This window comes from Phyllobates terribilis, unplaced genomic scaffold (assembly GCF_046119375.1).
Source record: "Phyllobates terribilis strain yellow unplaced genomic scaffold, ASM4611937v1 Scaffold_98__1_contigs__length_5973952, whole genome shotgun sequence".
In the NCBI taxonomy this organism is placed as follows: Eukaryota; Metazoa; Chordata; class Amphibia; order Anura; family Dendrobatidae; genus Phyllobates; species Phyllobates terribilis.
The window spans coordinates 2,960,669-2,988,092 of record NW_027362858.1 but is presented as its reverse complement, the minus strand read 5'-3'; the positions used below and the strand labels follow the sequence as shown (position 1 = coordinate 2,988,092).

Here is a 27,424-nt window from a genome sequence, read left to right as displayed (position 1 = left end):
GTGGACCTACACCAGCAGATGACATGGCTCCCCAAACCATCACTGATTGTGGAAACTTCACACTAGACCTTCAGCAGCTTGGATTGTGGCCTCTCCACTCTTCCTCCAGACTCTGGGACCTTGATTTCCAAAGGAAAATTGGAACTCTGGGACCTTGTGGATGGTGTCAATGACTGCCTTCTTGGCATTTGTCAAGTCAGCAGTCTTCCCCATGATTGTGGAGCCTACTGAAACAGACTATGGGACATTTTTAAACACTTAGGAAGCCGTTGCAGGTGTTTTTTGTTAATTATTCTAATTTACTGAGATAATGACTTTAGTGTTTTCATTGGCTGTAAGCCATAATCGTCAACATTAACAGAAATAAACACTTGAAATAGATCCCTCTGTCAGTAATGACTCTATATAATATAGGAGTTTCACTTTTTGTATTGAAGAACTCAAATAAATTAACTTTTTGATGATATTCTAATTTAGTGAGATGCAGCTGCATATGATGACTGTTCCCCCCAGTGGAATATATGCGGTGTCTATTTTGGGATATTTTAGTATACCCATGATGATACTATAGACAGCCATTATACCTGGAATGGCCCCTTCCATGCGTGCCTTGCTTTTTTTCGCTTACATGTCTAACAATCACATATGTGTTGTGTCCCTTTCCCCATCATCCTATTTTTCTATTCCTGAATAAATATGATAGATTTTATACTCCCTGGACTCCTTTGATGGTCTTTTACCCTGCGGGGTTTTCTTTCATATATGGACTCACTGTGTGGTGGTGATGGTAGAGGACATTGTGTAGCAGGATCATTTTGGCCTTGTATAGTAGTAACTTTGGGAATATTGGTCTTTGTATAGTGTATTTTAGATTAGTAACAGTGGTATACTGTAATTATATATGTATAAATCTTCTTTTAAGTGGCAGGACCCCACTTAGGACCCCAGCAACGCTCCTGCACTGGGGAAAAGCAGGGTCTGGAGGCCACTTTAATATCATCATTTTATGGAAATGACGCCAAAGAAACTAATGAAGTGCTTTGCAAAGTGCCATAATTTTCACAATTCTGAAAAGAAATTGTAAGTTTAGTTCCACTATAAGTGATGTTAATTCTGTTATGAGAGCTAACCTTCTGAGACAATTTATCAATGCGCTGTGTGAATTGTCACATTAAGCTTTCTACATCTCTACATAGTTCAGGATCAAAATGCTGCAGGTCCCATCTCTTCTACAGAACAATCCCATGGAAATAAAGCTGATCATTTTATCAGATGGGATCATTAGAACTTACCTGGTTGGATCCTTTGTTTCTGGTGGTTTCTTTCCCAGGTCGTCATTAAGGCCCTTTACAATAAGCTCCAAAAACTCATCAGACTTTCTGAATCTTTCCAGCGTTTTCTCAATCACAGAAAGGACAGAAAGGAGGCGCTTATCCTGGCAGAAGAGAATCAGAGATATATTGTTCTACATCGTCCAGATGTTTGGATTTACTTACAGACTAATGATTAATCTCGCATGAAGAATGATAATATTCTAACAAATCACAATTTTGTGGTAAAATTATTCAACTTTAAAATAATATATATAGCAATTACATTATTCTGACAAGACCAATTTTTTGTTTTTTTCCTCCCCTTTTTCCACAAAAATATAACTTTGTTTTTTCATTCACATAGACGGAGGGCTTGTGTTTTGTGGGACTAGTTGTTGTTTGGAATGAGAACATTCAATTTAGCACATAAAGTATTGAAAAATGGGGAAAAAATCAAAGTAAGGTTATTATTATTTTTTTATTTTTTTTTTATGAACATTTAAAAAAATGTGGTTTGTGAGACCATTTTCATCTTGCGAAGACCTAATTTTATAAAATGATCCCATTGATGGAGTTGTCGGCTTTTTCTTGGGGAGAGATCAGTAGTTACAAGTTTCTGATTGCATTTTTGGGAGGGAAGTAGAGAGACCCAAAAACCACAACCACAACCATGGCACTTTACTGTCCTTTACAGCATTGACCCGACGTGTAATAGATTTATATGTTATGAAAGATTGTACTTATGTCAATGCAGCAGAAACAAATATTGTTTTACGCTTTTTATTTTTTATAGTTGGCCAGAAAACCGCAGAACCTTAAGCAGAAAATGACATGAATGAGAACATCTGCCCGGCTTGTACCGGATCCGGGGGTGTTACGTACAAGGCGAAGTTCCCAGAATAAGGATTTGCTTCATTTTGGTGCAGAGTTTCTAGTAGTTTCTGGTTACTACTGTTACAGGCAGATGCCGTCTGCATAATACAGCCAGCACCGCCTCAACCCCTCCATGCATGTGGACCCCGGCACAAACACTCAGGTCCATCCTTATATGCTAAGACTTTAATAATTCTACAATTATCACCCACAACTTATATATAGAAACCTCCCAACCGTCCCCGATCCAATGGAACTGTCCGGCTGTCGCTGGAGGTCGGGGCTACGTCCTGACGAGCTGTGTTCTGTCAGGACAGTCTGTGTAGTACAAGAACGTCTCATGCCGTGCTGCTGCTGTGATCGCTCCTGGAGAGGGGCAGCATCCGCTCTGCACGCCTGGTACACGCCCGGCTCCGCTCCGTACGCCTCGCACACGCCCGGCTCCGCACGCCTCGTACACGCCCGGCTCCGCTCCGCACGCCTCGTACACGCCCGGCTCCGCTCCGTACGCCTCGTACACGCCCGGCTCTGCTCCACACGCCTCGTACACGCGCGATTCCGCTCCGTACGCCTCGTACACACCAGGCTCCACTCCGTACGCCTCGTACACACACGGTTTCGCTCCGTACACCTCGTACACACGGCTCCGCTCCGCACGCCTCGTACACACGCGGCTCCGCACGCCTCGTACACACACGGTTTCGCTCCGTACACCTCGTACACACGGCTCCGCTCCGCACGCCTCGTACACACGCGGCTCCGCACGCCTCGTACACACACGGTTTCGCTCCGTACACCTTGTACACACGGCTCCGCTCCGCACGCCTCGTACACACGCGGCTCCGCACGCCTCGTACACACACGGTTTCGCTCCGTACACCTCGTACACACGGCTCCGCTCCGCACGCCTCGTACACACGCGGCTCCGCACGCCTCGTACACGCCCGGCTCCGCTCCGCACGTATCGTACACGCCCGGCTCTGCTCCGTACGCCTCGCACAAGCGCGGCTCTGCTCCGTACGCCTCGCACACGCGCGGCTCCGCTCCGTATGCCTCGTACACGCCCGACTCCGCTCCGTACGCCTCGTACACACCAGGCTCCGCACGCCTCGTACACACACGGCTCTGCTCCGTACACCTCGTACACACACGGCTCTGCTCCGTACGCCTCGTACACACGGCTCCGCTCCGCACGCCTCGTACACACGCGGCTCCGCACGCCTCGTACACGCCCGGCTCCGCTCCGTACACCTCGTACACGCGCGGCTCTGCTCCGTACGCCTCGCAAACGCGCGGCTCTGCTCCGTACGCCTCGTACACGCCCGGCTCCGCTCCGTACACCTCGTACACACACGGCTCTGCTCCGTACGCCTCGTACACACGGCTCCGCTCCGCACGCCTCATACACACGCGGCTCCGCACGCCTCGTACACGCCCGGCTCCGCTCCGTACACCTCGTACACGCGCAGCTCTGCTCCGTACGCCTCGCACACGCGCGGCTCTGCTCCGTACGCCTCGTACACATGCGGCTCCGCTCCGTACGCCTCGTACACGCCCGGTTCCGCTCCGTACGCCTCGTACATGCGCGGCTCCGCTCCGTACACCTCATACACGCCCAGCTCCGCTCCGCACGCCTCGTACACACGCGACTCCGCTCCGTACGCCTCGTACACACGCGGCTCCGCTCCGTACGCCTCGTACACACGCGGCTCCGCTCCGCGCGCCTCGTACACGCGCGCCTCCGCTCCGTGCACCTTTTACACGCGCGGCTCCGCTCCGTACACCTCGTACACGCGCGGCTCCTCTCCGAACACCTCGTACACGCGCGGCTCCGCTCCGTACACCTCGTACACGCGCGGCTCTGCTCCGTACGCCTCGTACACGCGCGGCTCTGCTCCGTACACCTCGTACACACGCGGCTCTGCTCCGTACACCTCGTACACACGCGGCTCCGCTCCGTACGCCTCGTACACGCGCAGCTCTGGTCCGTACACCTCGTACACACACGGCTCTGCTCCGTACACCTCGTACACACGCGGCTCTGCTCCGTACGCCTCGTACACGCCCGGCTCCGCTCCGTACACCTCGTACACACACGGCTCTGCTCCGTACGCCTCGTACACACGGCTCCGCTCCGCACGCCTCATACACACGCGGCTCCGCACGCCTCGTACACGCCCGGCTCCGCTCCGTACACCTCGTACACGCGCAGCTCTGCTCCGTACGCCTCGTACACGCGCAGCTCTGCTCCGTACGCCTCGCACACGCGCGGCTCTGCTCCGTACGCCTCGTACACATGCGGCTCCGCTCCGTACGCCTCGTACACGCCCGGTTCCGCTCCGTACACCTCGTACATGCGCGGCTCCGCTCCGTACACCTCATACACGCCCAGCTCCGCTCCGCACGCCTCGTACACACGCGACTCCGCTCCGTACGCCTCGTACACACGCGGCTCCGCTCCGTACGCCTCGTACACACGCGGCTCCGCTCCGCGCGCCTCGTACACGCGCGCCTCCGCTCCGTGCGCCTCGTACACGCGCGGCTCCGCTCCGTGCACCTTTTACACGCGCGGCTCCGCTCCGTACACCTCGTACACGCGCGGCTCCTCTCCGAACACCTCGTACACGCGCGGCTCCGCTCCGTACACCTCGTACACGCGCGGCTCTGCTCCGTACGCCTCGTACACGCGCGGCTCTGCTCCGTACACCTCGTACACACGCGGCTCTGCTCCGTACACCTCGTACACACGCGGCTCTGCTCCGTACACCTCGTACACACGCGGCTCCGCTCCGTACGCCTCGTACACACGCAGCTCTGGTCCGTACACCTCGTACACACACGGCTCTGCTCCGTACACCTCGTACACACGCGGCTCTGCTCCGTACACCTCGTACACGCGCAGGCTCTGCTCCGTACACCTCGTACACGCGCGGCTCTGCTCCGTACACCTCGTACACGCGCTGCTCTGCTCCGTACACCTCGTACACTCGCGGCTCCGCTCCTTACACCTCGTACACACGCGGCTCTGCTCCGTACACCTCGTACACACTCGGCTCTGCTCCGTACACCTCGTACACACGCGGCTCTGCTCCGTACACCTCGTACACACACGGCTCTGCTCCGTACACCTCGTACACACACGGCTCTGCTCCGTACACCTCGTACACACTCGGCTCTGCTCCGTACACCTCGTACACATGCGGCTCTGCTCCGTACACCTCGTACACACACGGCTCTGCTCCGTACACCTCGTACACACACGGCTCCGCTCCGTACACCTCGTACACACACGGCTCTGCTCCGTACACCTCGTACACACGCGGCTCTGCTACATCCACACTGTAAACCCCTCCTGACCCCACACATAAACTTCAGCTCATCCAGCACCATGACAACCAGCACAGCAGAGTCCTGCATCCACTGAGGCCCCTGATCATGTGACCCCTGACTCCTCCCCTCCTGTGACCTCATCACAGCTCCTGTGCGCACAGAGCAGCCATATATGTGGTGGCGGCTCTGCAGGTGGAGGTATGTGGAGACCCCATTACTGGGCGCAGGGGGCATTAACCCCTTCAGCACGGAGACTCTTTTAGGGTCTTGTGTTGCCCCTTTATAAGAATCATAAGGTTTTTGTTCTGTTTCCTGTAATAGATACATACGACCCAACTATGGAGACAGGAAGGGAGGAAACGTATTGTTCTCATAGTACAGGACCCCTTTACTGGCCCCACAGTGTAATGCCCCCATTATGCCCCTTATGCAGGATGTATGATGCCCCCACACAGTGTAATGCCCCCATTATGCCCCTTATACAGGATGTATGATGCCCCCACACAGTGTAATGCCCCCATTATGCCCCTTATGCAGGATGTATGATGCCCCCACACACTGTAATGCCCCCATTATGCCCCTTATGCAGGATATATGATGCCCCCCACACAGTGTAATGCCCCCATTATGCCCCTTATGCAGTATGTATGATGCCGCGCACAGTGTAATGCCCCCATTATGCCCCTTATACAGGATGTATGATGCCCCCACACAGTGTAATCCCCCATTATGCCCCTTATGCAGTATGTATGATGCCCCCACACAGTGTAATGCCCCCATGTTTCCCCACACAGTGTAATGCCCCCATTATGCCCCTTATGCAGTATGTATGATGCTCCCACACAGTGTAATGCCCCCATTATGCCCCTTATACAGGATGTATGATGCCCCCCACACAGTGTAATTCCCCCATTATTCCCCTTATGCAGGATGTATGATGCCCCCAAACAGTGTAATGTCCCCATTATGCCCCTTATGCAGTATGTATGATGCCCCGCACAGTGTAATGCCACCATTATGCCCCTTATAAGTATGTATGATGCCCCCACACAGTGTAATGCCCCCATGTTTCCCCCACACAGTGTAATGCCCCCATTATGCCCCTTATGCAGTATGTATGATGCCCCGCACAGTGTAATGCCACCATTATGCCCCTTATAAGTATGTATGATGCCCCCACACAGTGTAATGCCCCCATGTTTCCCCCACACAGTGTAATGCCCCCATTATGCCCCTTATGCAGTATGTATGATGCCCCCACACAGTGTAATGCCCCCATTATGCCCCTTATGCAGGATGTATGATGCCCCCCACACAGTGTAATGCCCCCATTATGCCCCTTATGCAGTATGTATGATGCCGCGCACAGTGTAATGCCCCCATTATGCCCCTTATACAGGATGTATGATGCCCCCACACAGTGTAATCCCCCATTATGCCTCTTATGCAGTATGTATGATGCCCCCACAGTGTAATGCCCCCATTATGCCCCTTATGCAGTATGTATGATGCCCCCACACAGTGTAATGCCCCCATGTTTCCCCACACAGTGTAATGCCCCCATTATGCCCCTTAAGCAGTATGTATGATGCTCCCACACAGTGTAATGCCCCCATTATGCCCCTTATGCAGTATGTATGATGCCCCCACAGTGTAATGCCCCCATTATACCCCTTATGCAGCATGTATGATGCCCCCACACAGTGTAATGCCCCCATTATGCCCCTTATACAGGATGTATGATGCCCCCCACACAGTGTAATTCCCCCATTATTCCCCTTATGCAGGATGTATGATGCCCCCAAACAGTGTAATGTCCCCATTATGCCCCTTATGCAGTATGTATGATGCCCCGCACAGTGTAATGCCACCATTATGCCCCTTATAAGTATGTATGATGCCCCCACACAGTGTAATGCCCCCATGTTTCCCCCACACAGTGTAATTCCCCCATTATGCCCCTTATGCAGGATGTATGATGCCCCCACACAGTGTAATGTCCCCATTATGCCCCTTATGCAGTATGTATGATGCCCCGCACAGTGTAATGCCACCATTATGCCCCTTATAAGTATGTATGATGCCCCCACACAGTGTAATGCCCCCATGTTTCCCCCACACAGTGTAATGCCCCCATTATGCCCCTTATGCAGTATGTATGATGCCCCCACACAGTGTAATGCCCCCATTATGCCCCTTATGCAGGATGTATGATGCCCCCACACAATGTAATGCCCCCATTATGCCCCTTATGCAGGATGTATGATGCCCCCACAGTGTAATGCCACCATTATGCCCCTTATGCAGGATGTATGATGCCCCCACACCGTGTAATGCCCCCATTATGCCCCTTATGCAGGATGTATGATGCTCCCACACAGTGTAATGCCCCCATTATGCCCCTTATGCAGTATGTATGATGCCCCCACACAGTGTAATGCCACCATTATGCCCCTTATGCAGGATGTATGATGCCCCCACAATGTAATGCCACCATTATGCCCCTTATGGAGTATGTACGATGCCCCCACACAGTGTAATGCCCCCATTATGCCCCTTATGCAGTATGTATGATGCCCCCACACAGTGTAATGCCCCATTATGCCCCTTATTCTATATGTATAATGCCCCCACACAGTGTAATGCCCCCATTATGCCCCTTATGCAGTATGTAGGATGCCCCCATTATGCCCCTTATGCTGGATGTAGGATGCCCCCATACAGTGTAATGCCCCCATTATGCCCCTTATGCTGGATGTATGATGCCCCACAGTGTAATGCCCCCATTATGCCCCTTATGCAGGATGTATGATGCCCCCACACAGTGTAATGCCCCCATTATGCCCCTTATGCAGGATGTATGATGCCCCCACACAGTGTAATGCCCCCATTATGCCCCTTATGTAGGATGCCCCCATGCCGTGTAATGCCCCCATTATGCCCCTTATGCAGTATGTATGATGCCCCACACAGTGTAATGCACTATTATGCCCCTTATGCAGGATGTATGATGCCCCCATTATGCCCCTGTAAACAGGTGACTTGATACAACCAACAGGCAAACAGAAACCCTCTAACCTTATGTTACTTTATCTACTGACAAGGATGATGGTCCGGGCACATATAGGCCATTATGCTCTCCCACGTGGAACATATAACTACGGGCATGCGCAGTCACGGATACCAGTGGCGCGGCAGCAATCAGCTTATCTGGCGTTTCAGTGTAAAGCACGTCACTTCCGGACATGCACACTAGGGGATGGACATTATCGAACCTCTAGCTCATGAGAAGTAGCGTAGGCGCAGTACATTATTATAGACAGACTCCATTCTATATATCCTATGACAATTCACCTCTAGGAATAGGAATGGGTCTCCTAGTCTGGGGAGGGGTTTTGGATGAAGTGGGATATTTAACCCCTTAAGCCCCGCGGGTGGTTTGCACGTTAATGACCGGGCCAATTTTTACAATTCTGACCACTGTCACTTTATGAGGTAATTACTCTGGAACGCTTCAACGGATCCCCCTGATTCTGAGATTGTTTTTTCGTGATATATTGTACTTCATGATTGTGGAAAAATTTCTTCGATATCACTTGCGTTTATTTGTGAAAAAAACGGAAATTTGGCGAAAATTTTGCAATTTTCAGAATTTGAATTTTTAAGCCCTGAAATCAGAGCGATATGTCACACAAAAGAGTTAATAAATAACATTTCCCACATGTCTACTTTACATCAGCACAATTTTGGAACCAAAATTTTTTTTTGTTAGGGAGCTATAAGGGTTAAAAGTTGACCAGCGATTTCTCATTTTTCCAACAAAATTTACAAAACCATTTTTTTAGGGACCACATCACATTTGAAGTCACTTGGGTATTTTCTGTCATACAGACCTCTCAAAAAGTGACACCATTCTAAAAACTGCACCCCTCAAGGTGCTCAAAACCACATTCAAGAACTTTATTAACCCTTCAGGTGCTTCACAGGAATTTTTTGAATGTGGAAGAAAAAAATGAACATTTAACTTTTTTCACAAAAATGTTACTTTAGACCCAATTTTTTTTATTTTCACAGGGGTAACAAGAAAAAATGGACCCCAAAATTTGTTGTGCAATTTCCTCTGGGCACGCAGATACCCAATATTTGGGGAAAAAACACTGTTTAGGCGCTCGGAAGGGAAGGAGCGCCATTTGACTTTTTGATTCTAAAATTTGCTTGAATAATTAGCGGACGCCATGTTGTGTTTGGAGAGCCCATGTGTGCCCAAACTTTGGAGCTCCCCCACAAGTGACCCCATTTTGGAAACTAGACCCCCCCAAGGCACCTATCTAGATGCATCGTGAGCACTTGGAACCCCCAGGTGCTTCACAAATTGATTCGTAACAATGAAAAAGTGAAAAAAAAAAACACTTTTTCATTTTTATGAATCAATTTGTGAAGCACCTGGGGGTTCCAACTGCTCACTATGCATCTAGATAGGTGCCTTGGGGGTCTAGTTTCCAAAATGGGGTCACTTGTGGGGGAGCTCCAATGTTTGGGCACACAGGGACTCTCTAAATGCAACATGGTATCCGCTAACAAATTGAATGGAAAATCGGCTCAAATTGTTAGCGGACACCACATTGCGTTTGGAGAGCCCCTCTGTGCCCAAACTTTGGAGCTCCCCCACAAGTGACCCCATTTTGGAAACTAGACCCACCAAGGCACCTTCCTAGATGCATAGTGAGCACTTGGAACCCCCAGGTGCTTCACAAATTGATTCGTAAAAATGAAAAAGTGTTTTTTTTTTCACTTTTTCATTTTTACGAATCAATTTGTGAAGCACCTGGGGGTTCCAAGTGCTCACTATCCATCTAGATAGGTGCCTTGGGGGGTCTAGTTTCCAAAATGGGGTCACTTGTGGGGGAGCTCCAATGTTTGGGCACACAGGGGCTCTCCAAACGCAACATGGCGTCCGCTAACAATTTGAGCCGATTTTCCATTCAATTTGTTAGCGGACACCATGTCGCGTTTGGAGAGCCCGTGATGTGCCTAAACAGTGGAGCTCCCCCACAAGTGTCCCCATTTTGGAAACTATACCCCTCAAGGATTTTATTAAGGTGTATAGTGAACATTTTGAACCCAGAGGTACGGCACATTATTTGTTTACATTAGGTCATCATATTGAATAAGTTGTCATTATTCTTGAGCGCAAGTGCTCGCTACTTGAGTTTGCATCGGGTACTCAGGTATGCACCATGTACAGCGTGTGCTCGAGTGACATGCTCGAGTCCCTGCTCCGCATGTTTCACGGTTATTAGACACCCAAAAAAAAACATGCGGGGATCGCTCGTGCATGGCAGGCAATCCCCGTAAAGTTTTTTGGCCGCGAAGCATATGGGGCAGAGACTCGAGCATGTCACTCAAATACCCACGATACTCAATGCATACCAGAGCACCCGATGCAAACTCAAGTAGCGAGCACTTGCTCTCAACACTAGTCGCCATATCGTCATCTTTTTTTCTTACTTTTGAAAAAAATCCCAACCCCAGCCCTAGCCCCAGCACAACCCTAGCCCCAGCACAACCCTAGCCCCAGCACAACCCTAGCCCCAAACCTAGCCCAATCCTAACCCAAGAGTTTATTTTTGACGCCGTTCCTTGTGCGGTATAAGTGATTAGACGACTTTATTCTTCGGGTCGGTGTGATTACAGCAATGCCAGAATCATATGGGGTTTTTATGACTGACAGCTGTCACACACTAAAAGACGCATTTTTTGTAAAATCTAATTTTTGCATCGCCATATTTTGAGAGCTATAATTTTTCAAGATTTTGGCAGACAGTCATGTGACGGCTCGTTTTTTGCGGGATGACCTGACGTTGTTATTGGTGCCATTTTCAGGCACGTGACATTTTTTGATCGCTTTCTATTCCGATTTTTGGGAGGCAGAATAAACAAAAACCAACAATTCAGGAATTGTTTTTTTTTTTTTTTTTTATTCTGTTCCGCGTGTGGTAAAATTGATGAGGTAGCTTTATTCTTCGGGTCAGTACGTTTACAGCGGTACCACATTTGTATCATTTTTCTATGTTTTGGCGCTTATACACAATAAAAGCTATTTTATAGAAAAAAATATTTTTTAGTATCGCTTTATTCTGAGAGCTATAACTTTTTTATTTTTCGGCTGATGGAGCTGTATGGTGGCTTGTTTTTTGCGGGACGAGATGACGTTTTCAGCGGTATCATTTTTATTTATATGCGTCATTTTGATCGCGTGTTATTCCACTTTTTGTTTGGCGGTATGGTGATAAAGCATTGTTTTTTGCTTCGTTTTTTTTTTTTTTTTTTTTACCGTGTTCACTGAAGGGGTTAACTAGTGGGACAGTTTTATAGGTCAGGTTGTTCCGGACGCGGCGATACCAAATATGTGTACTTTTATTGTTTTTTTTTAATTTTTTTTATAATAATATTTATTGATGGGTACATTATATTTTTATTTTTGGTGTATTATTTTTTTTATTTTTTTATAATATTTTTGCACATTTTTTTTTTTTCCACTTTCACACAGTTTATACACTTTATTACTTTGTCCCACTCTGGGACTTTCACTTTTTTTTTTCTGATCGCCTGCATGGCACAGGAATGGAGTACCATCCCTATGCCATGAAGGCTGTCAGAAGTGCACAGTGTGAAGATTGCTTGGAGATGCACTGCGCATGTCCAAGCAATCTTCCTGCTCTCTGGTGACCCGGATGTTGTCATGACGACATCGGGTCGTCATGGCAACACCCAGGAAGCCTTTGCAGACTGCGCTGGAAGCCGGAAGAGGAGGTGAGTATCGCCGATCACCTCCCCTTGCCCCCGCAATGCCGCGATCGACTTCGATCGACTTCGATCGCAGCATCGCGGGGGTTAATGTGCTGGGAGCGGTGCAGGACCGCTCCCTGCACATTGTCACAGCTGACACCCGGTACTATCAGCTGACACCCGGCGGCGATCGCGCCCGCACAGCCTGTGTGCGCGCGCGATCGCCATGACGTACTAATACGGGTCTGGGTATTAAGTCCCAGGGCACAGACGCGTATTAGTACGTCAGATGTCAGTAAGGGGTTAAACATGGACACCTGGCTATTAGGCACACTATGCTGAACATCATGAATTATCATGCCTCTATCAAGCTTCCTGATGAACCTGTTGGGGAAACACGTTGAGGCAGATGAACCATTCTCTGATGACTACCATACCCTTTCCTTAATATATACCTGTAGACATATCTGGTCCTATTTAATGTATCAGTGTATTTTTTTGATATATGTCAGAGTTAACTAGGGCTTCTGAGGTACAGCCACCAGTGAGTGGGGACGCCATTGTCATTCCTTAGGGTGCCAACCTCCGCAGCTAGGCAGTATCAGCTTTGTTTAGGTATGGGGTAGGGTAAGGTAGTGACTGTATCAATTATTCAGCAGCATCATTGCTTACATCTGTTTATATACATCCACAACAAGCCATTCAGCAGGTAATTTTGCTAGTTTTTAGTATAAATAAATATATATGTTGTTAGTCCCAGTTTTCAATTCATATATTTAAAAAAGGTTTAATATTTTATTTTAGGGGGGGTTCCCACAGTATTGCCCCCTTCACACACAGTATGGTACCATCCACCCCACCGACTACCCCACAGCTAATGAATGAATACTCTCTTAGCCTCATTCTTGGTGCAGATAATAATGAACCCAGGACCTATGAGATATTTGCCACACAATAGTTGGTAAGACCGTATCATCCATAGCGGAAGCCCATGCGGCCTGTATGGTGCCCATGAATTGAGACGGCTCAGCACCGAGCACGCTCTCCTTACCCATCATCACAATTTCAGTGATATCCACATTCCTATGATGGTGATACCATTGAATAGAATAGTGAATCAGGGAGTTGAAGGGTCCCTGATCCACCATTCAGCCGTGTGTGTGTGTGGTGGTTTTTTTGTTGTTTGATTTTTAAATATCAGGAATTGGGGGGGCAATCATTCTGAGCTAGATGGGCAGACAGGAGAATAAGGGAATATTGCCACCTTATAGGTGTCAGCTGTATGTATGTAATATTAACAGCCCCATACATGAGATAAGTGTTGGCTGAGCGGTCATTTGGCAGACTGCTATCTCTCCCGACTCTCCCATACACACAAATATTCCAGCTTTCTTGTGATCTGTATGAGAGTCACCTCCAGACTCCTCTAGCGGAGGATTATCTACAGGAAGAACAAACAGATTAGCTTCTGAAATTCAGGATGCCAGATCCTTCTCTGCCCTGACATTGTGAAGGTTACACCAATTTAAGATATACTAGGTAACTGCTGTCCTCCAAATTAAAGATGTCTGAGTGCATGCAGAGAAGCTAATTAACCCAATATGCTAGTCTGGTTGAAAAACTTCACTCAGAAACTGAACCACGCAAAATGGCACAATGGCATACTTTATTACGTAGACATGGGGTTAAATAGCATTCTCCTTCTAGGTGGGATTAGTAAAATTTATTGCTCTTTTCTGATAACTCAGCACGCTGTAATTTGTCCATCTATGTATCTCTTGCTTTGAGTAACTCCTTAGGAATTCCGATGGTGGGGGTGAGTTTGCCTCTCAGGGCCATCTTTACCAACTCGACATGAATCTCTCTGTTATCAGCCGTGCACATGCATACGTCATTCCCAGGAAATCATTTAGTTGTTCATGTCTACAAATAAGAACAGAAGCTATTAGTTATATATTCATTAACTATTAACATAATCCATGTGCATATATACATTTGCATACATACATACACATAGATTATTCCATCATCGCTATATTGATTCACACTGATTAGGTAATCTATTAAAAGAAACTAATTGATTTTCTATAAAATATATATTTTACCTTGACAGCATCATCTGTCGGGAGGCCCCCAAATAATGTATATAGTCTACCAAACCCCAGAAATAAGTTGCATGAAAGCACTGTAGTCTAATGTGTATGGGGGCATTAAAAAGTAACTTATTGGACATTGCCTCTGGCCCGGCCTAATAGACTTTTGTACATTACAGGCCCAGACACCATTATTAGGCATTTAAGTATCGTAGTAACTAGTCAGCCCCATACTATCGAGTACTTGGGAGAGTATGGGCACTGAACCGAACTCTGTCACACCTTCTTAGATGCCAGGTTTGCCCTTGACAGCAGCAAGTGATTAAACTGCCAGGGTTTGTGTTGCAGCCGCACCTGTGCCATCCCTGCGGTGCACATCTATGTTCTGGTGTCCAAAAGAGTTACTTTTTAACATGTTAAACAATTGTTTTAAAATAATTAATAAAATGTTAATATCTGCTTTTTTATTGAGTTTTTCTTGTAATATAGGAAAGCCTAAGGCCAGAAATAGACTCCATAAAAGACTGTACATGGAGACTTTGGCATCAAATAACTCCTGTCTTGGTGAGACTCCTATCAAATAATTGCTGTCCGTGGTGTTTGTGCAAACAAACAAGCTTTTATAAATGCCTCAAACTTCTGTGTGTGAATCAGACCTGAGATCTAACTTGTTAGAAGATGACAGTCCGGTGAAGAAAGGAAACATATAGACGGCCGGTGGTGATGTAGTTTGTAACAGACTCTGGCTAAATATGTTTCTAGAGCCGTAGTAGAAGATGAAGATGTCATCGTCCTCATCATGAAGTAGTTATTTCTCATGTCATGTGTAATAAATATCTCCTGCAGTATTGCTAATGCCGATTCCAGTGTCTGTAAATGAGACAAAAATTAGCAATAAGGTAGAGGAGTCTATGAGAAACGTATTCAGCTGCCGACTCCGAGGAAGAAACTGCTTGTTGTCTGTGGCCTAAAATATATAGGTTTTATTACTAGATGTAAAGAAAAAAACTAAATACTGTAAAATAATAAATCTCATATGTTTCCCCTTATTATCTCCAGTAATTGTATTATTACACAGGATTTTTATGATGTTACATCAGCTCATCTTCTCATTCAGGTCTCTACAATATCAGATCCTCTCAGTGAATATCTTCTATATTAGAGTTTTCCTGATTTACCCATCAAAGATAGTTATGGACACAGATAAGATGGCTGAGAAAATATTAAAAATCACCCTAGAGATCCTCTTCCAGCTTACTGGAGAGGTGAGAGATTCTGATTATGCCACATTACATCATTCTTATCTATGGGAATAACAGATGGACAGAACTGGAGAGGTGAGGACTCTGGAAATGTCTGTAGTGAGATTTATTAATGTGTCTCTCCATAACCAGGATTACACAATAATGGGGAAGACCTCTAGTGAGCGCTGTCAGGACCCTATGTCTGAGGGATTGGGAAGAACCCTGAGCCCAATCACAGGGCCTCCACCTCACCCCCTGATACATGAGGATATCAATGACCAGAAGATCCTAGAACTCGCCTACAAGATGATTGAGCTGCTGACTGGAGAGGTGACACTGCTGGGAATGCTGAGACGTTTTATAGTAAAGCTATGAAGGGATTGTGGGATGACTCTGTCATTGTATGTGTCAGGTTCCTATAAGATGTCAGGATGTCGCTGTCTATTTCTCCATGGAGGAGTGGGAGTATTTACAAGGACAAAAAGATCTGTACAAGGACGTCATGATGGAGGTTCCCCAGCCCCTGACATCACCAGGTAATAGACAAGACTGAATACACACAGCCTATAATTATCTGTATGTAAAGAATGAATTCAGTTCCTGTATGTGTTTCCTCAAGATCTATCCAGTAAGAGGACAACACCAGAGAGATGTCAACGTCCTCTTCTTCCACAGGACTGTAAACAAGAAGATCTCAATGTTCCTCAGGATCAGGTAGATGGAGAGAAGGTGTCACGAGATCTCCCCTATATGTCTTGTTTTATCCACCAGTATTATATGGTTTATACTTGTGTAATGAGAACAGTCGAAATGGCAGGATTAGAGCTGATCATAGATGTGACTTCTCCATCTGTCTGTGACTTATACAATATTTTTTTCAGGATGAAGATCTGACCCATATTAATACTACAGAGACATATGTGAGGGGTGATGAGCGGTGTAAAGAGGAGATTCCTACATATGACTACCCAGGTGAGTAGTAACCACTAAATGAAGAGAGGTCACAGATTCTTCTGGTTTACTGGTCATGTAGGCTGGCCATATCACAATCGTGTGATCACCATTTTGAATCTAGACCAAAACCTTCTCTTCCACCAAAAATTGTTCAAATGACTTTGGGCATTGAAAGCCCTTTTCTATACAACTTACAACCTGGAAGATCCACCTCCAACTGAAATTAGAAGATCCTGACTTTTACCTGCCCAGATCTGTAAACTACAAAGCTAAATGACAGTGTACGTAGAATGTGGTGACAAGTTAGAAAATCACTCGAAGAAAAATATTATGATGGGCCTGTAAGAGAAAGCGGAGGGTAATGATGCTGTTGGCTTCATAGATCCCTGATATCTTATTGGATGAATCTACCTTCTCTCCCTTCTGTGCTGCTGAATGTGCTCATATGGTTCCTACAAGACCAGGTCCAGTCTTTATGACCAAACCTCGCTTTTATGATCGGCAGCATTAAACGTACAGTGAGGGCCAAGTGTGAATTTCTGTAGAATAACAGCAGAGTTTCCCTTTACCCCGACTTTTCAATTTCTTTTTAAACTAACTTCAAATAGATAAAGCATACAAAAAAACATTACACCTGTGCCACGATATATCTCTAAGCTGTGAGTGGCTGATGGTTGTAAAAAAAATGTATTCATGCCTGCAGGAGATATGTTGGCATGACTCGAGCCCTGGTTTCATGGATTCACTCAACGTCATAGATTATATTATCGATCCTAAAGAATCTCGATGCAATTTATCCTGAAATGGGGGCACTAATACTTTCTCTACTCTTCTGGTCAGGACTCATAGTAGCTCCAACGGTGTACCATAAATAAGTGCAACTCTGGTTTAGTGTTGGAGTCCCCCCTTCCCCCAAACATGCATACTTGTTGGGGATGTAACGTGTTTTTTTTGTCTTTTTTTTTTTACAGGTTCATTCTGTATGATAGTAACAAAGAAAATGACGGCACTTCCACTATAAGAAATAGGTGTGAACAGGTGCTTACTAAGAGGAGCTACCTCCATATACAATGAAAAAACAAAGTAGCACTCTGTAACGCTGAGTATGTGAATATGAAGTATGAAATATGAATAGCATTACTGCTGTAGAAAATAGAAATAAATAAAAAATATTTGAAAAAATTTTAGCGCATGTAAATATGAAGTATGAAATATGAATAGCCTTACTGCTGTAGAATATAGAAATAAATTAGAAATATTAGCGCATAAATTGGCCAATTCATGTGTACCTGACAGCCGCGATAAGGCATTTCTCGATGTCAGGACCTAACAATGTGCGGCTGTCAGGTACACATGAATTGGCCAATTTATGCGCCAAGATTTCTCCTTTATTTCTATATTCTACAGCAGTAAGGCTATTCATATTTCATACTTCATATTCACATACTCAGCGTTACAGAGTGCTACTTTGTTTTTTCATTCTGTATGATAGTTTGATTGTGGTGGGATTGGCCTGCCTCAGTTATGTGAGTCTGTAACTCAATGGTAGTATTTCAAAAAAGGTCTCCATTGTCTCTTCCAAATGCCCGAGTTCTAAATTTAAGACACCTCAGCTCTGCACTACTATATAAAGGTCTCATTAAATGTATATTTCTTCTTGATACTCATGTGACAGAAAATATTAGCCCTTACTATAGTTTAAATTGCCAGGAGCCACCAAGAAGCATACTCTAATTAATCCAGAGAGGGTTCACCACTAGTTACTCTTTTTTTTTTTTTTTTTTTTTTTTTTTTTAATCTTTTCATTAGATGTGTTATTGTCTATAGTCAAAGTTTTGCCCATCATCCTTTAACCCCTCTACATGGATCTGTACTTACACAAAGACCCCTAGGCTTGGACTTGGTGTTACCTGCTATTCTGTGGTGTGAGATGACAAGAAGAATAGTCAGGTAGCCGGATCAGAACCAGGAGGTTAGAGAAAATACAAATTCAGAAGACACAATAGTAGTCAGTAAAGGGGCTGGGATCACAAGAAGGAACTAAGAAGAAAATACACAACACGGGAGCTGAACACAGAGGACTTAACCAGCGGAGAACAAGGCTGTATCAGGCAGCTTCCAGCATTATGCATGAGCTTTAGTAGGGTGTGGTGCTTTCCATTTGAGTTAAGTAGGGAGCAGATTTGACTTTGGAGGAGCGGATTTTTCTGGATTGGTTTATGGAAGCCATGTTGTTTTTCAAGAGTTTTTGAGCCACTAATGATGTGGAAACCTCTGTTTTTCCATTGACAGATGATGGACCTGAGTGGAGGCTTGTTTTTTGTTTGATAAGTAGAAATTTTTATTGGTATAATTTTCGCATATTTGATATTTGGAGGCAGAATGAACAAACAGTTGAACACCAAACTCTACTGGTTCATGCTATGAGGTTTTCTATTAGACTGTGAAATGTCATTGTCTTGGTGAATAATTCAATATTTTTACATAACTTGCCATTTGTACCAACAGTTTAAGTAGAAATGTTCAAAAATATAAATTTCAAGAATATTTTATTCAAATGTAATATTTTTTTACTTAGATGGCTGTACTAGGAGATCAGATGGACAGCTGACATCTTCAATTTTCAAATCAGATGAGCTTGAGATCTCACAGGATACAATTGAAGGGAATGCTATTACTCCAAATATACCATCATCCCTTCACAGCAAAGATGTGTCATCTGATCCTTTGAAACAGGTCCTATCTTCTGATTCATTACCGACTACTAAGGAAAATCAAAGTCACAAAATTATCATCAAAAAACGGACTGCTCCTAAAGCTAAGAAGCCATTTGCACGGTCAGAATATGGAAATGGTTTTCCCCTCAAAAAGTTTTTTCTTAAACATCAAAAAATTCACACAGCAAAGAATAGATTTTCTTGTTTCAAGTGTATGAAATGTTTTAACAAGAAAGCAAATCTTCTTAGTCACCAAAGAACTCATACAGGGGAGAAGCCTTTTTCATGTTCAGAATGTGGGAAATGTTTTTTCCGCAAAGCGCATCTTGTTACACATCAGAGAACTCACACAGGGGAGAAGCCTTTTTCCTGTTCAGAATGTGGGAAATGTTTTAACCAGAAATCAGATCTTGTTACACATCAGAGAACTCACACAGGGGAGAAGCCTTTTTCATGTTCAGAATGTGGGAAATGTTTTACAGAGAAATCAAATCTTGTTAAGCACCAGAGAACTCACACAGGAGAGAAGCCTTTTTCATGTTCAGAATGTGGGAAATGTTTTAACCGGAAAGCACATCTTGATAGACATCGGCGAATTCACACAGGGGAGAAGGCTTTTTCCTGTTCAGAATGTGGGAAATGTTTTTTCCGGAAAGCGCATCTTGATAGACATCAGAGAACTCACACAGGAAAGATGCCTTTGTCATGTTCAGAATGTGGGAAATATTTTACAGAGAAATCAATTCTTATCAAACATCAGAGAATTCACACAGGGGAGAAGCCTTTTTCATGTTCAGAATGTGGGAAATGTTTTACAGGGAAATCAAATCTTGTTAAGCACCAGAGAACTCACACAGGGGAGAAGCCTTTTTCATGTTCAGAATGTGGAAAATGTTTTAACCGGAAAGCACATCTTGATAGGCATCTTTCCTGTGTGAGTTCTCTGATGTCTTTTTCATGTTCAGAATGTGGAAAATGCTTTAACAACAGATCAGCTCTTGTTAGACATCAGATAACTCACTCAGGGGAAAAGCCTTTTTCATGTACAGAATGTAGGAAATGTTTTAACCAGAAATCAAATCTTCTTAGTCACCAGAGAACTCACACAGGGGAGAAGCCTTTTTCCTGTTCACAATGTGTGAAATTTTTTAATCAGAAAACGCATCTTGATAGACATCAGAGAAGTCACAGAGGGGATAAGCCTTTTTTATATCCTTAATGTGGAAATGTTTTACTTGAAAAGACACACTTTTAGCAAGAAAAAATCTTGCTAATAAGTGAGTGCGTCCTCTAGACTGGAGGTAGATTCCTGTGACCAAGAACAATGAGACAATGTCCTTCCTGGTCACTGAGAGAACTGCTCTCGCCTCAAGCCCCACATTTATCTAACTGATAGGTGCAGAGGAGGAGAGGAAGGTACTGGGACCTAAACTGAACGTCCTGACTGAGCAGCTGAAGAACCTAGCTCATGGACCTTTCAGATCATGTAACACCGTTTTACATATTTTTAAAAGTTGTCAGGTTCCATTATGAACTGAGCCATTTCTTAATGAGTTTGACCTCCTGAATTCAAATTGTACAATTAATTTTCCTTTTACTGCTACATATAAGTAATAATAAAAGTTTCAGTACTTTGAAACATTATTATTTTTGTAAATATACAGATGCAGAATATTTTGTTATGCCAATTTTCTGATATTTATTTAGAGAAAACTTAGAAACAATTCAAATAACTAAAAACTGTCTAAACTCTATTGCGAATTTTAAGCAGTTACAGAAATTGCACTACAAAATTAGTCCTTATTCAGGGACAACTGTTTTTTGCTTGTTTCTTGTACTCCTGTATCGGATCATCTCTTAAAATTATACAACAGTAATCTGAAAGCATTGATGGATTTCATTTTCCTTGATATCTTTTCTCAATAGCTGCAATATCTTAGTTACATCTCTCACCACCCTCGTCTCTCACTACTCCACAGTTTGGTGTAAAAAAAAGTCTAGAATGTAAGAAATTAATCATTAAGGACATGTTACAGCGAAGATCCTTATATGTTTTGAGGAGAAATAACACCAACTCTTCTTAGTTACTGTATCTGCTCGAGTTTCCCAAAAAGTTAGTTACCACAAATGCAAATGTGACCATACAGCCTTTTCTTAGCCCTGCAACAAATGAAGAAACTCCTCATCTTGAAGACGCTTACGAACCTGAATTCCAATAAAGACTCCTTCTTTTATATTTTTTTCACTTAACCTTGGAAAGTTATCAATCAAATGCATGAATGCTTTTACATTAAAATTCAAAGGCTTTACAAAGTTCTTCATTAGGCCCAACTTGATAGGATTTTGTTACCACCATTGCCTAGGTGGGTCCTCAACTTCTGGATGCAGGACAGTTTACTTCTTTGCTGAAGTGAATGTTGGAGAGGCCAGTCCCTTTTTTTATAGCAATATTCTCTTGCACGACTATCCCACTCACACAGAAAGCAGCAGTACTTTTGTGCAACAACCCTGACGACATATGTGAACAAGCAGATGTAGGAGCTCCTGCCGAGCATCTAGCTATTTATCCGATATAGGACCTGAGGACCATCCTGAAAATCGGCATACATCTACCAGTTAACTTTCTGAGTGTAAAGGTACTTTGCTCCAGGGGAAAAAAATGACCAGGAAAAGCCACATAAATACTGCGGGAGAAGCAGGCTCTCCGCACCAAGATGACACCACGGTCGTCACGCTGGAGACAGATTGAGCAGGGGAGATGAGGAGGAGGGAAGTGGTGGCCAGGCTGTAGCAATTTGCCAGCACAGAAACACAGGTCTCAGCAGGTGCCAGTGGCCTTCTTATAGCAGCTACCCCACACCTGTGCACGGGCTCCAAGTGGAGGAGTTGGGTGTGCAGGAGATGGGAGAGGCAGCCGCGTTGAAGGGGATGAAAAGACCACAAAATTGCATGTGGCACAATACTCACTGCCCCACGGCCTAATCTGCACCAATGGGACATACCGGTACCCGAGGAACCTACTTTAAAAGACGTTTTCATTGCATTGGTACATTGTAAATTCTCTCCATCTGCTTTCTATGTACATTTTGGTGGTCTTAAAGATGAGATAGCAGGTATACGACACAAACTGCTGAAAATAGAGCAGGGGCAGTGGAAGGCAGAGTCCGCGTCATTGAGGACCAGATAGCCGATACAAGCGAGGAGAACAGGCTTGCAGAACAGAAAATATCAGCACTGCTGGCAGAAAAAGATGATCTTGAAAATGGGTCAAGGCTCAATGATATACCACTTATTGGTGTGCCTGAAATAATAGAAGGCTCCTTTCATACTGAATTCTTTGAAAACTGTCTGAAATTAATAATCAGGCTTAAAACCTTAACCCTCCTATAAGCTGTAGAACGAGCTCATAGGGTGCTCATCTTCCTCCTGGGCTTCCACAAAGACCTGTGCTGGCTAAAGTTTTACACTACAAGGACAGAGATATTATCCTGCAACAGCCAAGGGATCACCCAGATGTAACAATCAATGGGTCCAAAATCTAGATCTTTCCAGATTATTCTATAGAAGTGCAGAAACAAAGAGACAGATTAATTGATATAAAAAAATGAGAGATCTGTACGTTCCATATTCAATTATTATATTTAATAAACCTTTCTGAATTGACGTCTTCAATAAACCAGCAGCACAGGAATTATCCACAAATTTCTCCAGATCCTGATATTCATCGGTTTTGACAAACCCATGGATCCGCAGCAACTGAACATCAAACTTAAAATGCTAAGAAAATACTACGGATCAGGTTAGCACAGTCTGATACAAATACTCTTAAATGTTTGTTGGGTAAGACACTATTTGGGCTACTTTCTCCCTTTTGTTTTTTCTTGGATACAGCAGCAGTATATTGGAATCATCTCCCGGTCTGGCAATTGTCAAAGGAGATCCCATCTGCAGAGGGAATTATCTATATAGCTACATCATGGAATACTTTTACAATTGACTATCATCAAACTCATGTTACAAACTATTAGACAAAAACAGGAGGATCCATTATGGACATGGACAGTTCTACAAACATTTCCTAATGACAATACGTTTACACTTGAATGGGACTCTAATTTAAATAATTGTCTGCACATTATGTTAACATGTTTACATAAAAAGAGAACACAATTGTGTGAAACTGCAACTGAAAAAGTTATATCTTTAGCTAAAGACTGTGAAGACCCGGGGTCTTCCGTTGGCGTAATACTACTCAGACAACACAGTGTGAGTGTAAAGCAGTGTGGCAATATTTTATTCTCCTCCAAACCAGGGAAAAGAAAAAACTACTAGAGGATCGCGAGGAGGAAGAAAAGAGGAAAAATAAACCTACCCCAAGCCCCAAACAATAATACCCACAAATATTTTTAATCTGCCTGACTACCTTTTATCAAATGATGAGAAATTAATGTTATCAAAAGAACTTTCCTTTTGTCCCACAAACAAATCCAAAGACTTTGATCTTTTTTTCTTCAGGTATTCACGAGGAAAATGACTGACTGAAAATACATTTTACAATAAAGTGAGAGAACAGCCTGTTTTATCTACATCACAAACTGATTTACAATTTCATGTGAATCTAAAAACAAAATCCCATTTTTATCCGATCGAGAGTAAGTGACATCACATTATCACCTTCCAGTTCTTGATAAATTGAAAGAACTTACAATTAAAGGAGGCCCACAACAAAAAATAAAAATAATCTTTCAATATCTGAGAAAAAAAGCCCTACAATCCTTACGTAATAATGACAACTTAGTCATTAGAGCTGCTGACAAAGGGGGAGGGGGTATAGTAATACAAAACTGCACAGATTATTGCAGGGAAGCATACAGGATAATATCAGACAATTGCTTCAGACCCTTTACCTAAAGTGATGCCAATATATAATAGTTTGATCAACAGAGCAATGGAGGAAAATATATTAAATCTAAAAGAAAAACAGTTTCTCTTAATCAAAAATCCCACTACTCCCTTCTGTTATAACCTTCCAAAAATCCATAAGGATCCTATCAATCCCCCTGGAAGACCTATAATATCAGGCATTGGATCTCTGACGAGCAATCTGTCAGAATATATTGACAAAATAATGCAGGATCATGTGTCAAAATTATCTAACGATCTAAAAGATTCTACACAACTAATTTAACTTCTACAAGAGATACAATGGGAACCGAATTATGCTTTTCTCATATTAGATGTATCATCTTTATATTCATATATATCACATGATATCGGATTGACATGTTTCAAAAAATATTTGACCGATGTCAGATTGTCCAGTAGACAAATCCTTCATCTACACAGGGTTATCCTTTATTTAAAAAAATAATTATTTTACACTTGAAGGTGAACATTACCATCAGATGCGAGGCACTGCGATGGGTTCAAAAGTCGCACCAACCTACGCAAATCTATTCATAGGGGTATGAGAGGAGATTTTTATTCAAAATAATAAATGGAAAAAGTATATAACTTTATATAAAAGCTTCATTGATGACCATTTATATGGGACAATTGTAACAATAACATGCAATCCTTTATTAGCTGCATAAATTCTAATAATTGGGGTATTTCCTTCTCACCCCTATATTATTTTGTAAATATTATTTTTTTTGGATATAAATGTGTTTATTAAGGAATATTCCATATGTACGAAAACCTTTTTTTAAAAGGTTGACACAAACAGTTATATCCATTATAAAAGCGGACATTATGTGAAGTGGCTGTGAATTGTAGGGTTGACATTGATTTTATCCATACACTAACAAAATCTGTTCAGAGGTCAGCTTAGGGTTTACTGAATACACACACAGATTGCCAAAGGCCAATAGAGATCCCGAATATAGACCTAAAAATAAAACATAACTTTTATTTCACTTACTAGATATAACGGAAGGATACATACACTAAAAACACACAGTACTGGATAGTGGAATTCTTTCAGCGAAGGGTTAAATAACCCATAACTACTAAAGTGCTTGTGCTTCTATATTGATGGTTGTGTATCAATTATTTATTATAATTCTTGGGGACCAGTTCTCAGTCCAACCTTATTCCATGCGTTCTAGGATATAAGCATATAGGGAATTATGCTGTACATAACTAGGATATAGGGACTAGGATATAGGGAATTATGCAGTACATAACTGGGATATAGGGACTAGGATATAGGGAATTATGCTGTACATAACTGGGATATAGGGACTAGGATATAGGGAATTATGCTGTACATAACTGGGATATAGGGACTAGGATATAGGGAATTATGCTGTACATAACTAGGATATAGGGACTAGGATATAGGGATTAGAATATAGGGAATTATGCTGTACATAACTGGGATATAGGGACTAGGATATAGGGAATTATGCAGTATATAACTAGGATATAGGGACTAGGATATAGGAAATTATGCAGTACATAACTGGGATATAGGGACTAGGATATAGGGAATTATGCAGTACATAACTGGGATATAGGGACTAGGATATAGGGAATTATGCTGTACATAACTGGGATATAGGGAATTATGCTGTATATAACTGGGATATAGGGACTAGGATATAGGGAATTATGCTGTACATAACTGGGATATAGAGACTAGGATATAGGGAATTATGCAGTACATAACTAGGATATAGGGAATTATGCTGTACATAACTGGGATATAGGGACTAGGATATAGGGAATTATGCAGTACATAACTAGGATATAGGGAATTATGCTGTACATAACTAGGATATAGGGACTAGGATATAGGGAATTATGCTGTACATAACTGGGATATAGGGACTAGGATATAGGGAATTATGCTGTACATAACTGGGATATAGGGACTAGGATATAGGGAATTATGCTGTACATAACTAGGATATAGGGACTAGGATATAGGGATTAGAATATAGGGAATTATGCTGTACATAACTGGGATATAGGGACTAGGATATAGGGAATTATGCAGTACATAACTGGGATATAGGGAATTATGCTGTATATAACTGGGATATAGGGACTAGGATATAGGAAATTATGCAGTACATAACTGGGATATAGGGACTAGGATATAGGGAATTATGCAGTACATAACTGGGATATAGGGACTAGGATATAGGGAATTATGCTGTACATAACTGGGATATAGGGAATTATGCTGTATATAACTGGGATATAGGGACTAGGATATAGGGAATTATGCTGTACATAACTGGGATATAGGAAATTATGCAGTACATAACTGGGATATAGGGACTAGGATATAGGGAATTATGCAGTACATAACTGGGATATAGGGACTAGGATATAGGGAATTATGCTGTACATAACTGGGATATAGGGAATTATGCTGTACATAACTGGGATATAGGGACTAGGATATAGGGAATTATGCAGTACATAACTAGGATATAGGGAATTATGCTGTACATAACTGGGATATAGGGAATTATGCTGTATATAACTGGGATATAGGGACTAGGATATAGGGAATTATGCTGTACATAACTGGGATATAGAGACTAGGATATAGGGAATTATGCTGTACATAACTGGGATATAGGGACTAGGATATAGGGAATTATGCTGTACATAACTGGGATATAGGGAATTATGCTGTACATAACTGGGATATAGGGACTAGGATATAGGGAATTATGCTGTACATAACTGGGATATAGGGACTAGGATATAGGGAATTATGCTGTACATAACTGGGATATAGGGACTAGGATATAGGGAATTATACAGTATATAACTGGGATATAGGGACTAGGATATAGGGAATTATGCAGTACATAACTGGGATATAGGGACTAGGATATAGGGAATTATGCAGTACATAACTGGGATATAGGGACTAGGATATAGGGAATTATGCTGTACATAACTGGGATATAGGGACTAGGATATAGAGAATTATGCAGTACATAACTGGGATATAGGGACTAGGATATAGGGAATTATGCAGTATATAACTGGGATATAGGGACTAGGATATAGAGAATTATGCAGTACATAACTGGGATATAGGGACTAGGATATAGGGAATTATGCAGTACATAACTGGGATATAG

The 27,424-nt window shown here is 43.4% G+C and overlaps 1 protein-coding gene across 1 annotated transcript; it reads left to right on the top strand.

The window, feature by feature from the left end:
* The first annotated feature begins 2,139 nt into the window (after positions 1 to 2,139).
* Positions 2,140 to 23,083, top strand: LOC141198614 (uncharacterized). The gene is made up of 7 exons (XM_073663047.1): positions 2,140 to 2,349; positions 15,516 to 15,663; positions 15,793 to 15,972; positions 16,055 to 16,178; positions 16,262 to 16,356; positions 16,524 to 16,614; positions 19,175 to 23,083. The coding sequence occupies exons 1-7, from the start codon at positions 2,324 to 2,326 to the stop codon at positions 20,530 to 20,532; spliced, it is 2,022 nt and encodes a 673-aa protein (XP_073519148.1). The 5' UTR covers positions 2,140 to 2,323; the 3' UTR covers positions 20,533 to 23,083.
* Positions 23,084 to 27,424: the final 4,341 nt, after the last annotated feature.